The following is a 13,391-nucleotide window of genomic DNA, read 5'->3' as shown; positions in this document are numbered from 1 at the left end:
CTAGCTCTCCTATTCTCCAAGGGTTTTCAAAAACTGGAAGCAAGGGTGGAGTTTGAAGTGAAAGTTCTTAGACTACAAGTTTCTGTTCTTTGAGGGCCTGGAACCAGGAGCTGGGGACCCTTTCTTCCACATCTGTGGATATGTAGAGACTTAAGCATGAACAACTTTCAAGCCACATTCTTTTTCCAGAGGAAAGAATCACCTCCCAAACACAGAGCTAGCTCTGGCAATGTGTGTATCAACCTCATCATCTATATGTGCATCCCTGGAAAAGTATACTGCCAAGAGTCATCAAAGTTCAGTGGCAAGACAAAGTTGAGACAATTGGTGATGGCTCAGGATTCAGCGGATGACCTTGGTGTGTTTGATATCTAACCAAGTTCTAAGAGCTCCATAGTACCTGCTTCAACCGCCTTCATTGCCTTTGGAGCAAATTGTTCTCATTCACCCATTCTGCTGGGGAAGTCTTCATATGTTTGGGGTAGACACCTCCCCCGAACTCACCAAAGGGTTTGAGACCCCTCAGTTCCCCTCAACTTGGTTTATCTCATCTGCCAAATCAGTTTACTGGGGTGTGGTCACTGCATATGCTACAGCTTCTTTGAGCCACAGGTGAAAGTTGAGTGAATCAGTTGGATATCAAAGGTGGAGAGCAGCCCTGAAAAGGGCTCAGCAGGCCTTACTGGTGACATATTAGTCATCCCTGAACACACACACTAAACCTCAATAGAAATATATACATATAAAAGTGTTATTCATATAATACTGATATTTACATGCACATATGTAAATATGTACATATTTATATCTTTGTACACACATATGTCACAATCACAATCATCACAAAAAAATTAAAAGACAATTTATTTATATGAATGTGAAAAATTAAAAAAAAAAAGAATGGGGGCAAAATGAGCTTCAGATATATGGTTTGAAGAACTATCTCAAGCTTGAACATGGCCTGTGTAAAATCCAGAACTTAGAAGTGCTAGGCTATGGATTGAACCATATTGAGCTAAAACTGCCTCTAGCTTTACTGCACTGATCCTAAGCCTGAATTCTCTGGCCAAGCAAGAGTAGTGTTCTGATCTTTTTTCCATTTGATAGTTCTTAAAATACCTAACTCTACTGCTTATGTGACCCAACTCCACAGATCTTCTTTTCTCCAGTCTAAATATTCTCAGTTCCTCCAATAGGTCTTCTTATGGCCCACTTTCTCATCTCTTTAAGGCGCCTTCTTTCTGCCTCTCTTGACCAGACACATTCCAGTCTGTTAATGCTCTTTCTAAAATGTGATTCCATGAACACAGGACACACAGGGCAGTGGAATTATCATCTTCTTGTTTTGGATACTTTCAGTTTACTCAAGAATTAGAAGGCCTCTGAGAAGCCATTTTTACTGGTCAAACTAACAAGGCAGTGTGATACTCACTAGTTGTGTAACAGAGGGCAGGTCACAGTCTCTTTGAGTGTCATTTTCATCATTGATAAAATACTGACTGTAAGACATTATCTTCCTTTCAAGATTTTTGTGAAGAAAATGCTTAACAAACCTTTAGGGTCCCCCAAAATGTAAGTTATAATGAATGCTAATAATAGCATTTAAGGTTTGCAAAATACTTTAACTATGTTATTTAATTTGATCCTCACAACAACCTTGGGAGGTAGGTGCTATTATTATTCCCATTTTACAGATGAGGAAAATGAGGCTGGGAGAGGTTAAATGACTTTCCTCATGTCACACAAATATCTGAGGCAGGATTTGAATTTAGGTTTTCCTGATTCCAAGGCCAGCCATTTATCTACTGTGCCACCTAATTGCCAAGGGGCTGATTTGATAAACAAGTATATTAGTTTGTCAAAGGTACAGCCAGGTAGCACAGTGGATAGAGTGTTGGGCCTGAAATTAAGAAGGCACATCATTGTGAATTCAAAACTGGACTCTGACACTTACTAGCTGTGTGACCCCAGGCAAGTCAATTAACCCTCTTTGCCTCAGTTTTCTCATCTGTGAAATGAGCTGAGAAGGAAATGGCAAATTATTCTAGGATCTTTGCCAAGAAAACCCCAAATGGATTCATGAAGAATTAGAAATGACTGAAATGATTCAACAACTACAATAGGAGAGATATATCTGGCAAAAACCACAATAATAACAATTCAAAATTTTCTGGTATACCTTAGTGCAGAGGAAATAGCACTAGATTTAGAGTCAGAAGGACTCTAAAAGTTTGCATCTTTGCTGTCACTTGCTGTATTATTTCCTTTCTCAAGGTCTCAGTTTCCTCCTCTGTAAAATGGGCAGCTTTGGCCACGTGATTTCTAAGGTCCATACCAGTTCCAAGGAACATAATCCTGTGGTCGCATGTGACACTAATCACTTACAAGAGCAGTGTCATCCAATCCATTGCTTTTCCCCAAGGGTGTGTTCACTCAGAAGACCAAATCTCTAAGTCAGAGGGTTTCTTGGTGAATATAGAATTGGAAGAAAGAGAACGGGATATTCTTAAGAGATATTACCATAAAGCCGCAGTAGCCTGATAATTTCCTTTTTCCATTTGGGGATATTTCTGTCTAAAGAGCCATAATCGGTTGTCTAGACTCCAAGCTCCTTCTTGGGCTGTGCTGGGGAAACACTGACACATTGTTACTCTTTGTTTTTTTTCCTAGATTCCATTCCATTCTTTCCATTTATATTATCATTTACATGGCACACATTCTAAGATTTCTAAATAAATTTCAGTTTAGTTGTTTTTAGATTGAGGTCTCTCTGTTGGGCTTTGGGAAATACCTTAGTCCCATGTTGAGATTTGAGCGATTATTGTTTTTGTTATTGTTGCTGTTCAAAAAATGTAACTCTCAAATCAAAATGGACTAATGAGATGATAATAACGTTTCTTGAGTGTATTTAAGTTTATGAAACTCCTCCTTTACAATGGCACAGTATTATCCCCATCTTACAGATGAGGATGCTGAGGTTCAGAGAGCTAAGGTGATTTACCCAAAGTTATACAACTAGGAAACTGAAAAACTAGGATGGTGTAGTAGTAGTAAGAATAGTAGTAGAGGTAGTGGTAGTGGTGGTGGTGGTGGTCATGGTACTACAACTACTACTACTGGTAATGATAATGATCATAATTAGCATTTTTATATTGGTTTAAGGTTTGCCAAATGGCTATACAAATATCTCATTTGGTCTTCACAATAAACCTGGGACATAGGTGCTATTATTATCTTCATTTTATAGATTTGGAAACTGAGGCAAACAGGGTTAAGTGATTTGCCCAGGGTCACACAGCTATGAAATGTCAGAGGCCAGATTTGAACTCAGGTCTTCCTCACTGGAGGCCTGACACTCCATCCACTGCACCACCTAGCTGCCTCTTGCATGCACATAGTAGGTATTTAATAAATGCTTGTTGATTGATGCTTTCAGTTAAACATTATATCACCTTCTTCTTAGTTTCCTATGTCATTTTGTCTCGATATCATTTTTCACCTGCTCTTATTGTATTTTATAAGTTCTTTGGGGGCAGGAACTCTCATTTTCCATCTCTGTAGCTTCAGCCTAGAGCAATGGGTCTGATAAGCATTAAATCCTTTATAGGCAGGGGTTTAATGCATGTTTAGTGAATTGAATTGGGTTGAGTCAGGGTCCCTATCTGGCATGCTTCCAGGTACTGGAATCTGGTCTTCATAGTCACAGGGATAAAACAAACCCAGGACTGCCTCTCAGTCAAGCACTCCTGTGGTTCAAGGACTTAAAATTACAAGATCTTTCTCTACCATCTTGAATAATCTTTCCCCTCTTGATTCTGGAATAATACTTTTTTATACCTCCCCTTATCGTGGAGGATAATGGTAGTTCAATGGGATGTCGACCTCGAGTTTGAATCCTGGCTCTGACAGAGTCATAGACCTAGATCTCAGAAGCTGTCTGGTTCCATACGCTCACTTTAACGATAAAGAAACTGAGGTCCAAGTGACTTGTCCAAGGTCTCATAGGTGGTGTCAGAGGCAGGATTTGAACCCAAGTCCACGGATTCCAGAGCCAATTCTTTTTTTTGTTGTATCATACCTGAGTGTCATTGAGCAAGTCACTTCTTTCTGGGCATCCCTCTGTAAAATGAGGTTGCAGGACTAGATGATTTCTAAGGCTCTTTCCAGCTCCAAATCTGTGACCAATCTATTATTGTTAAAGTTTTCATTCATTTGTTTATTTATTTATTTTTGGTTAGGCAATGGGGTTAAGTGACTTGCCCAGGGTCACACAACTAGTGAGTGTTTTGTGTCTGAAGCTGGATTTGAACTCGGGTCCTCTTGAGTCGAGGGCCAGTGCTCTATCCACTGCGCCACCTAGCTGCCCCTGATCTATTATTGTTCATAGCAGTTCTCTGTGTTTGTGTCTTATAGCCTTCCCGGGCTGTAAACTTTATGAGAAGGACCATGTCACAGCTAAATTTTATCTGCTATTCTGCATGTAGTAGGCATTTAAAAAGGTGATGAATTGAATTGAATGTATGTCCTTATATGCCATGCTGCTTTTCACACTGTATTATCCTAGATTGCAATTATCTTTCCACATGTCAGTCATGTTGCACTACTAGACTGTGAGCTCCATGAGGGCAAGGACCATGCCTTATTGAAATTTTGTATTTCCCTTAACACCAAGCAGTGTTCTTCTATACATAGTAGTGTGCAGAATGTTTTATAGTTTTTTTATAAATGTTTTCATAGTGTCTTATAAATGTTTTTTAAACTAGAAAGTCCCTCTAAGAGACCTGCTAATGATTTATATATATATATATACACATTATATAAATGAATGTTTACTGCTACTACTACTACTACTACTGCTACTGCTGCTACTACTTCTCCTACTCCTACTGCAGCTACTACTACTACTACTACTACTACTGTTACTTCTCTTCTTCTTCTTCTTCTTCTTCTTCTTCTTCTTCTTCTTCTTCTTCTTCTTCTTCTTCTTCTTCTTCTTCTTCTTCTTCTTCTTCTTCTTCTTCTTCTTATCATCATTGTTCCTGGAGTAACTTTAAATCATGTGGGATTCACCAAACAGTGGGTTTTTGTTTGGCCTTTTAGCTTCTTTAAGTTAGCAAGCATCTGTGTGCCAGGATTTGCTGTGGCAGTGTAATAAAAGTCATTTATTTAGCCATCATGTTAATTGTAGGGTTTTTTCCCTCCTTCCATTGACCTGAGCCCAGGAATCCCAGAGTGTTTGTAGACATTGGCAGATGTGTATGCCATCTTTTGTAATAGGTCATTGCACAGATGAGCAGTAGTCCTGGTATAGAGAAGTTTCCCTAGTTAGTTTTATATTGACTTTCTAAGATTTTAAGGAATGCTGTAATGCCATGTGTTCTCAATGGTACAAAATATAGCAAGGAATCAGAATGAGTCACCCATATTTAACACTGTCACAGCTTCAAGGCCTATGGAAGCATTTTTTGTATAGTTTGGGGGTGAATTAGGAGAGGGCATGATGGGGCAGAGAGGTCCCAGTGAGCTGAGAGCCAGGAAGGGCCAAAAAGAGAGGTGAACTTGGTGAAGATCAGAGGCGCTAAAACATGGGCCTGACCTTGTCACCTCTCCACCCCCACCCTTTCCCACTCCATAAACTTCAGCAGCTTCCTATTGTCTCTAAGACCAAATATAAATTCCTTTGGCGGTTAAAGAACTTCACAACCTAGCTCTTTCATGTTTTTGCGGTCTTCTTATAATTAATTCTCCTCTACATACTCCATGTTCCAGCCATTTTGGCCTTCTTGCTCTTTCTTGGGACACCAGACATTGCATCTTCCATTTCCATGGCTTTCCAAAAGCACCTATGCTCAAATGTACCCATTCCTCACCTTCACCCCTCAGAATTCCTTAGCACTAGCAGCACTTTCTTTAGATCTTTTTTGGTCCTCCCAGCTGCTGGTCTTTTCCTCTCTAAGGTTACTTCGTGTCTGTTCTATATATACCTACATATGTAAATGCTACCTATTTCATTAGAAGGCTCTTGAGAGCCGGGACTGTTGCTGATTTTTTTTTTCTATCCTCCACACTCAAAGTAGTATTTGGAACATAGTAAATAAATGCTTGATAAATGCTTGTTAGTTGATTGATTGTGAAAAGGTGTTTAACCTGCCTGCAGCTCTGGTAAGAGTGGGTGTAGGACCAAATGCTAGCATCTGTCAGTATAGCCTCAGCCCCATTGCTTTATGGGGAAGGGCCAGGTGGATAGATATGGTGTGGAAGGAGAGTATAGAAAAGTGGGGAAGAGGGAATCCTCGTTGAGACTCTAGGATTGTTTGACTTTTCAGGCTTCAGTGGGTATCTTTAGGATAGGGACAGGGAAGTCTTGGTCACTGCATGAAGCTTCTTTTAAAGAGCTTAGGCAAACTCAGGGATGGGAATCTTAAAGACAGGTACATATACATTTACACAAATAAGTGCTTATATACATATAAGTATACACACATACACATACACAAATGAATGAACACAGTCATGCACATAGGTACAAAGATTTATTCAGGCTATCATTTTATATCTCTCAGTCAGTAAGCATTTATTAAGCACCTATTATGTGCCAGGCATTGTGCTAAGCACTGGGGATATAAAGAAAGGTAAAAGACTGTCCCTGCTATCCAGGAACTCACAGTCTAATTGGGAAGACAACAAGCAAACAACTATGTACAAACATGACATATACAGGATAAATTAGAGATAATCAGCATATGGAAGGTATTAGAATTAAGGGTGGGGGAAAGGAAGTTTCTCTCTTCTATTTCTCAGGCAAACTCCCAGAAAAAACTGTTTACATTCATTGCTGTCACTTCTTTCCCTCTCACTCAGTCCACAGCCCTTTATAATCTGGCTTCTGACCTCATTACTCACTTGAAACTTCTCTCTCCAAAGTTATGAATGTTACCTTTTTTAAAAAAATTCTTCAAATTTATTGTTTATTTTTAACATTAAAAAATATTGGAGTTCCAAATTCTCTCCCTCCCTCCAGCCTCTCCCCTACCTACTGATAAGGCAGGCAACATATGTTATACATATACATGTATAACAGATGTGAAATACATCTGCATATGTGTAAAATCATACAAAACATATTTCCATATTAACTATATCACAAAAAGGCAAGAAAATAAAGTGAAAATTACACTTCAGTTTGCACTCAGAGCTCATCAGTTCTCTCTCTGGAGGTGGATAGCATTTTTTCATCATGAGTCCTTTGGAATTGTCTTAGTGATATCATTGTACTGGATGATTAGATTGATCAGATTAGTTAAGTCTTTCACAATTGATCAACATTAAAATATTGCTGTTATTGTGTACAGTGAATATGGTTCCATTCAATTCACTTTGCATCAGTTCATATAGGTCTTCCCATGTTTTTTCTGAAAACATCACCCTCATCATTTCTTCTATCACAACAGTACGTTATCACAATCATATGCCACATCTCGTTCAACCATTCTCCAACTGATGAGCAAATCCTCAACGTCCAATTCTTTGCCACCACAAAATAATATTTTTGTGCATATGTGTTCTTTTCCTGTTTCTGGGATCTCTTTGGGGTATAGACGTAGAATGTTGCTTGCCTTACCAGTAGTGGTATTGCTTGATCAAAGGGTATACACAGTTTTATAGCCCTTTGGGCATGGTTCTGAATTGTTCTTCGTAATGGTTAGATCAGTTCACATCTCCACTTCAGTAGTGTACCTATTTTCTTTCATCCCCTCCAGCATTTGTTGTTTCTGATAGGTGTGAGATAGTTTGTTGTTGTTCAGTCATCCCAGTTGTATCTGAATCTTCATGACCCCATTTGAGGTTTTTTTGGCAAAGATACTGGAGTAGTTGAGGAAACTGAGGTAATCAGGGTTAAGTGACTTGCCTAGGGTCACACATATAGTAAGTGTCTGAGGCCAGATATGAATTCAGGTCTTCCTGACTCTAGGCCCTGACTCTAGGAATTCTATCCATTGTGCCACCTAACTGCTTTGTGAAGTGGTACCTCAGAGTTATTTAATGTATATTCCTGTAAACAGTTAGAGAATTTTTTATATGACTGTAGATTGCTTTGATTTCTTCTTCTGAAAACTGCCAGTTCATATCCCTTGACCATTTATCAGTTGAGGAATGACTTTTATTTTTATAAATTTGGCTCATTTCCCTACATATTTGAGAGATGGGGCCTTTATCAGAGAAACCTGCTATAAATTTTTTTGATACTACTTCATTGTCCATAGTACCTTTTAGCAAAATATAGTTTCCCTGATCATTTCTTTCAGTTAGGTGTATTTTTTGGTTTTGCTTTGAAATCTTGATTGCTACCCCGGGCTTTTTTTTTTAAACTTCAGCTGAAACATAATAGATTCTTCTCTAACCCCTTATTTTATATCTGTGTGTTTTGTTTCAAGTGTGTCTCATGTAAACAACATATTGTTGGATTCTAATTTTTAATCTATTCTGCTAGCTACTTCCCTTTTATAGATGAGCTCATCGCATTCACATTCACAGTTATGATTATTAGCTGTTTATTTCCCTCCATCCCATTTTCTTTTGTTTATTCTTATCTCTCTTCTTTTATCCTGTCCCTCCTCAAAAATCTGTTTTGTTTCTGACTACTGCTTCCCTTAATCTGACCTCCCTTTTATTATCCCTTCCTTTCTCTCATCTCCTTCACCTCCTATTTCCCTGTTGGACAGTATAGAACTGTCTACACAACTGAGTGTTGATATGTGTTCTTCCCTCCTTGAATGAATTCTGGTGAGAGTGAGGCTCAAGCATTGCCTGTCATCCCCTCCACTTTCCCCTTCGCTGTAAAAGCTTGTGTGCCTTCCTTGTGTGCCTCCTTTATGTGAGAAATTTTCCCCATTCTACTCCTAATTCCCCCTTCTCCCAGTGTATCACTCTTTCTTACCACTTCATTTTTTTAAAGATCATCCCAACATAATCTACTTATGCCCATGCCCTCTGTTTATGTAGACTCCTTTTAACTGCCCTAATAATGATAAAGTTCTTAGGAGTTACATGTAGCATCTTTCCACATAGAAATGTAAACAGTTTAACCTTATTGAGTCCCATATTATTTCTCTTTCAAGGTTACCTTTTTGTGCTTCTTATGAGTCTTGTGAATGTCAAGTTTTTTTTTTCAGCTCTGGTCTTTTCATCAGGAATAGATGAAAGCCCTCTATTTCATTAAATGTCCATTTCCCCTGAATGATTATACTCAGTTTTACTGAGTAGGTTATTCTTGACTGTAATCCTAACTTCTTCGCCTTCCAGAATGTCATATTCCAAGCCCTTTGCTCTTTCAATGTGGTTGCTGCTAAATCTTTGGGGGGGGGGGTTTGTTGTTTTTTTTTGTCTGGGCAATGGGGTTAAGTGACTTGCCCAGGGTCACACAGTGTTATGTGTCTGAGGCTGGATTTGAAATCAGGTCCTCCTGAATCCAGGGCCAGTGCTCTATCCTCTGTGCTACCGAGCTACCCCTGTTAAATTTTGTATGATCCTGATTGTGGCTCGACAATGTTTGAATTGTTTCTTTCTGGCTGCTTGCAATATTTTCTCCTTGACTTGAGAGCTCCAGAATTTGGCTATAATATTCCTGGAAGTTTTTCTTTGGGTATCTCTCTCAGGAAGTAATTGGTGGATTCTTTCAATTTCTATTTTATCCTTTAGATCTAAGATGTTGGGGAATTTTTCCTTGATAATTTCTTGAAATATGATGTCTAGGCTCTTTTTTCTACCATAACTTTTAGGCAGTCCAATAATTCCTAAATTACCTCTTCTCAGTTTATTTAACAGGTCAGGAGATATTTCATACTTTCTTCTATTTTTTTTTCATTGTATTGACTTTATTTTATTGTTTCTTGATGTCTCATGGAGTTATTAGCTTCCAGTTGCCCAATTCTAATTTTTAAGGAATTATTTTCATCGGTGAGCTTTTGTGCCTCTTTTTCCATTTGGCCAATTGTGTTTTTTAAAGAGTTATTTTCTTCAGTATTTTTTGTTCCTCTTTTAGCAAGCTATTAATTCTCTTTTTATAATTTTCTTGAATCACTCTCATTTCTTTTCCTATTTTTTCCTTCACCACTCATCTCTTTCTTTAACTTTTCCAGGAATTCTTATTGAGTTTGTGTTCAATTAACATTTTTTCCTTTGAGGCTTTGCTTGTAGCTGTTTTTACATTGTTGTCTTCCTGTGAGTTTATGTCTCAGTCTTCCCTGCCACTGTAGTAGCTTTTTATGGTCAAGTTCTTTTTGTTGTTGTTTGATCATTTTCCCAGCCTTTTTCTTGATTAAACTTTATGTTAAAGTTGGACTCTACCCGCGTAGAGGTGGGGAGGCATTGTCCCAAGCTTCAGGCTTTTTCAAATGCTATTGCTTTTAGAGCTAATTCTGGGGGTCTGCAAGTTTTCAGTGCTTCCAATGTGATGTGATTTGGGGATAGGTGTGATCACTGCTCTCCTGGTCTGTACTCTGGTCTTTATCCGGGAAGGGCCCCTGCTCCTTTGCGGCTGCAAGCACTAGCACTCCCCTTGGCCCTGGAACTGTGACCAGGTCCCCTGCTTTCCTGAAGCTGCAAGTGCTCGTGTTCCTCTATGCCTTGGAAATGTGACCAAGGCCCCTTCTCTCTTGTGACTGACCACAAGCTCTCCTCTCCACCCTGGAACTGTGTCCCAGAACTGCATATGGGCAATAGAGATACCAATCAATGCCAGCAAAGAGTCCTCTGTAATCTCTTTCTGATCAGTTGTTTGGCCCCCTTGCCGTCTCTGAACTGAGAGCTTCTAGGTGCTGCCACTGCTGCCACAGTTACCACCAAGGCCCATTGCGGCTGCTGTTACCGAGTGAGCTCTGGGACAGCCTCTGTCCCCATGTCACAGACCTCTCCTGCTGGCCTCCTAAGTTGTTTTAGGATGGAAAAATGTCTCAGTCCAACCTTTTGTTGACTCTCCAGCTTCAAAATTTGATTTGAAGCATTATTTTGAAGTTGTTTGGAGGCGAATGTTGGGAGAGTTTAGCTGAGTTGCTGCCTTTACTCCACCATCTTGGCTTCACATCCCAATGATGTCCTGATTGTCAAATCCAAATCCAATAGTCTTTTCTTAATCCTCTACCTTTTTTTTTTTACAGTTTTTTTTATTAATTTGTTTTTAGTTTTCAACATTCGCCTCCATAAGCTTTTGAGTTTTAAATTTTTCTTCCCCTCCCTCCCTGCCTCCCTCCCCAAGATGGTATGCAATCTGATATAGGTTCTACATATACATTGCTTTAAACATATTTTCACATTAGTCATGTTGTAAAGAAGGATTAGAGCCAATAGGAATTCTTCTACCTTCTTAACTGGTCTGTTGACCATCATCTCTTGGATACTCTCTCTAGGTTCTCCTGATGTTACTCTCTCCTGGTTCTTCTCCTACTTGCCTGACTATTCTTTCTCCCTTTCTTCTGATTGCTCATCATCCATGGAGCCTCTTCTTTTCTTTCTCTCCACTCTGTTTTGGAAATGTCACCGACTCCTATGAGCTTAAATATAATTTCCATGTGGCTTCATCCCAAATCTATATATCTAGCTTCAGTGTCTCCCTTGAGTTTCAGCCTGCATTATCAATTGCCTTGTGAACATTTCAAACTGGATGTTCTAGAGGCACCTCAAACTCAGTATGTCCAAAGCAAAACTTATCTTTCTCTCAAACCTTTCCCTATCCAAAATTTCCTTATTTCTGTCAAAGGTACCACCATCCCTCAAGTTTCCCAGGTTCATAAACTTGGTATTATCCTCAGCTTTTTACATTCTCTCACCCCATGTATCTGATCATTTGCCAGATCTTGCCATTTCTACCTCTGTATCATCTCTCACACCTTACTCCTCTCTACTTCCCCAGGTAACAAACCTCTTACTTTGATTATTGCAACAGCTTTCTAATTGGTCTCCCTGCCTCAAGACCCCTCTCACTCTAGCCTATCTCACACCCTGCTGCTGAAGGAATTTTTCTTTAATACAGATCTGATGATGTTACTTTTCTGCTTTAACTCTGATGATTCTCTGTTGTCTCCAGGATAAAATAGAAACTCCTTTGTTTAGTTTTTAAAGTCCTTCACAAGCCTGCTCCCCACCTGTGTTTCTGGCCTCATTGAATATTGTACTACCCAGCCACTCCCAACTCAGCTCTGGGATCCAGCTAAATGGGCGATCTCTCTGTTCTTTGTAGGGAGCTCCCCATTGCTCTTCTCCGCACCTTCGCACTGCCCATTCCCCTTCTGTGCAATGCTCATCTTTACCATCTCTGTTTCATAGAGTCTTTCTCTTCCTTCAGGATGATGCTTAAGTGCTATCTTCTACATGAAGCCTTTCCTCATGCCCCCTCTCAATTGCTCGTACCCTCCCTCCTTTCCAAACTACAGTGTGTTTAACTAGTATTTATTCCCTTTATTCAATATAAGCGTATACGTGGACTTGTTTTCTCTCCCATAAGAAGTTAAGCTCCATGCAACCAGAGATTGTTGCATTATCTGTATATTTATCGCCACCACCAAGCCTGGGGGGTGCCTGGTGCACAGAAGGCACTTAATAAGTACTTCTTGATTGACAGCAAATGACTATTCACTGTAATTGCTTGGATCTACAGATTTCCTCTTCAGTGACACACTTCTTCAACATGATGGCTTTGGGGAGGGGTGTGTGTGTGTGTGTGTGTAAGCCCTTGAAAGCAAGTTTTCATGATCTTGTTTGCCTTCCAGGAATCCTCCCTGCATTTTGTGTCACCAGCTGAGGTGGCCCTGACACCCCCTCTGAGGCCTGGAGAGAGCATGTATAAACGGAATGGCCTGATGGCCAATGTTCTGGTCACCTCCGCGACTCCCCAGGTAGGATGCTTAGGGTGGGAGAGGTGGCAGAGGGCAGCCATATCTGCTAAGCAGTGCCAGCTTACTTTGGCCTCAGAGGGACTCCCTGCTGCCAGGGGACATGCTCGGCTGCTACCTCCTGAACAGAGTTGTGTTTGACTGCAGGCCCCGATGAATGCTGTCATTCTAAGTGCTCGAACTTCCTCCCACCCCACCCTCACCCCCCTAGGAGCCAGCTACTGCCGGGCTTTGGACAGTTGTTATATTTGGGGGACAGTCTTAAATAAATCAAGCCTTGACTCTCAGTATATTTTTTGTAGTCACTCATTTCAAATTAAAATAAATATTCACAACTTGTCCAATGTCACGAATGCCACGTTCCATTGAGATGGTAAGAAATGATTGGTATTTACCCAGAGAAACTCTCTGAAGGCCCTGGCCGTTTCAGAAGAACACACTATTGATTGTAAATAAGTAACACATTCCAAAATAGATTGTGATTTCAACTGGCCCCTTCCTGAT

The 13,391-nt window shown here is 39.9% G+C and overlaps 1 protein-coding gene across 2 annotated transcripts in view; it reads left to right on the top strand.

Moving 5' to 3' along the window:
- The window catches only part of RALGPS1 (Ral GEF with PH domain and SH3 binding motif 1), a 606,537-nt gene that overhangs the window by 86,367 nt on the left and 506,779 nt on the right, over positions 1 to 13,391 (top strand). For both annotated transcript variants that reach the window (XM_020984956.2, XM_020984955.2), the window contains exon 3: positions 12,765 to 12,890. In XM_020984956.2, the coding sequence (XP_020840615.1) occupies positions 12,834 to 12,890 (57 nt within the window). In that variant the 5' untranslated portion in view covers positions 12,765 to 12,833. The remainder of the gene's footprint in view (positions 1 to 12,764; positions 12,891 to 13,391) is intronic.

Source organism: Phascolarctos cinereus, unplaced genomic scaffold (genome assembly GCF_003287225.1).
Source record: "Phascolarctos cinereus isolate Bilbo 61053 unplaced genomic scaffold, phaCin_HiC Scaffold_2;HRSCAF=192, whole genome shotgun sequence".
In the NCBI taxonomy this organism is placed as follows: domain Eukaryota; kingdom Metazoa; phylum Chordata; class Mammalia; order Diprotodontia; family Phascolarctidae; genus Phascolarctos; species Phascolarctos cinereus.
The sequence above is the reverse complement of the archived record's forward strand: the minus strand, read 5'-3'. Positions and strand labels throughout refer to the sequence as shown.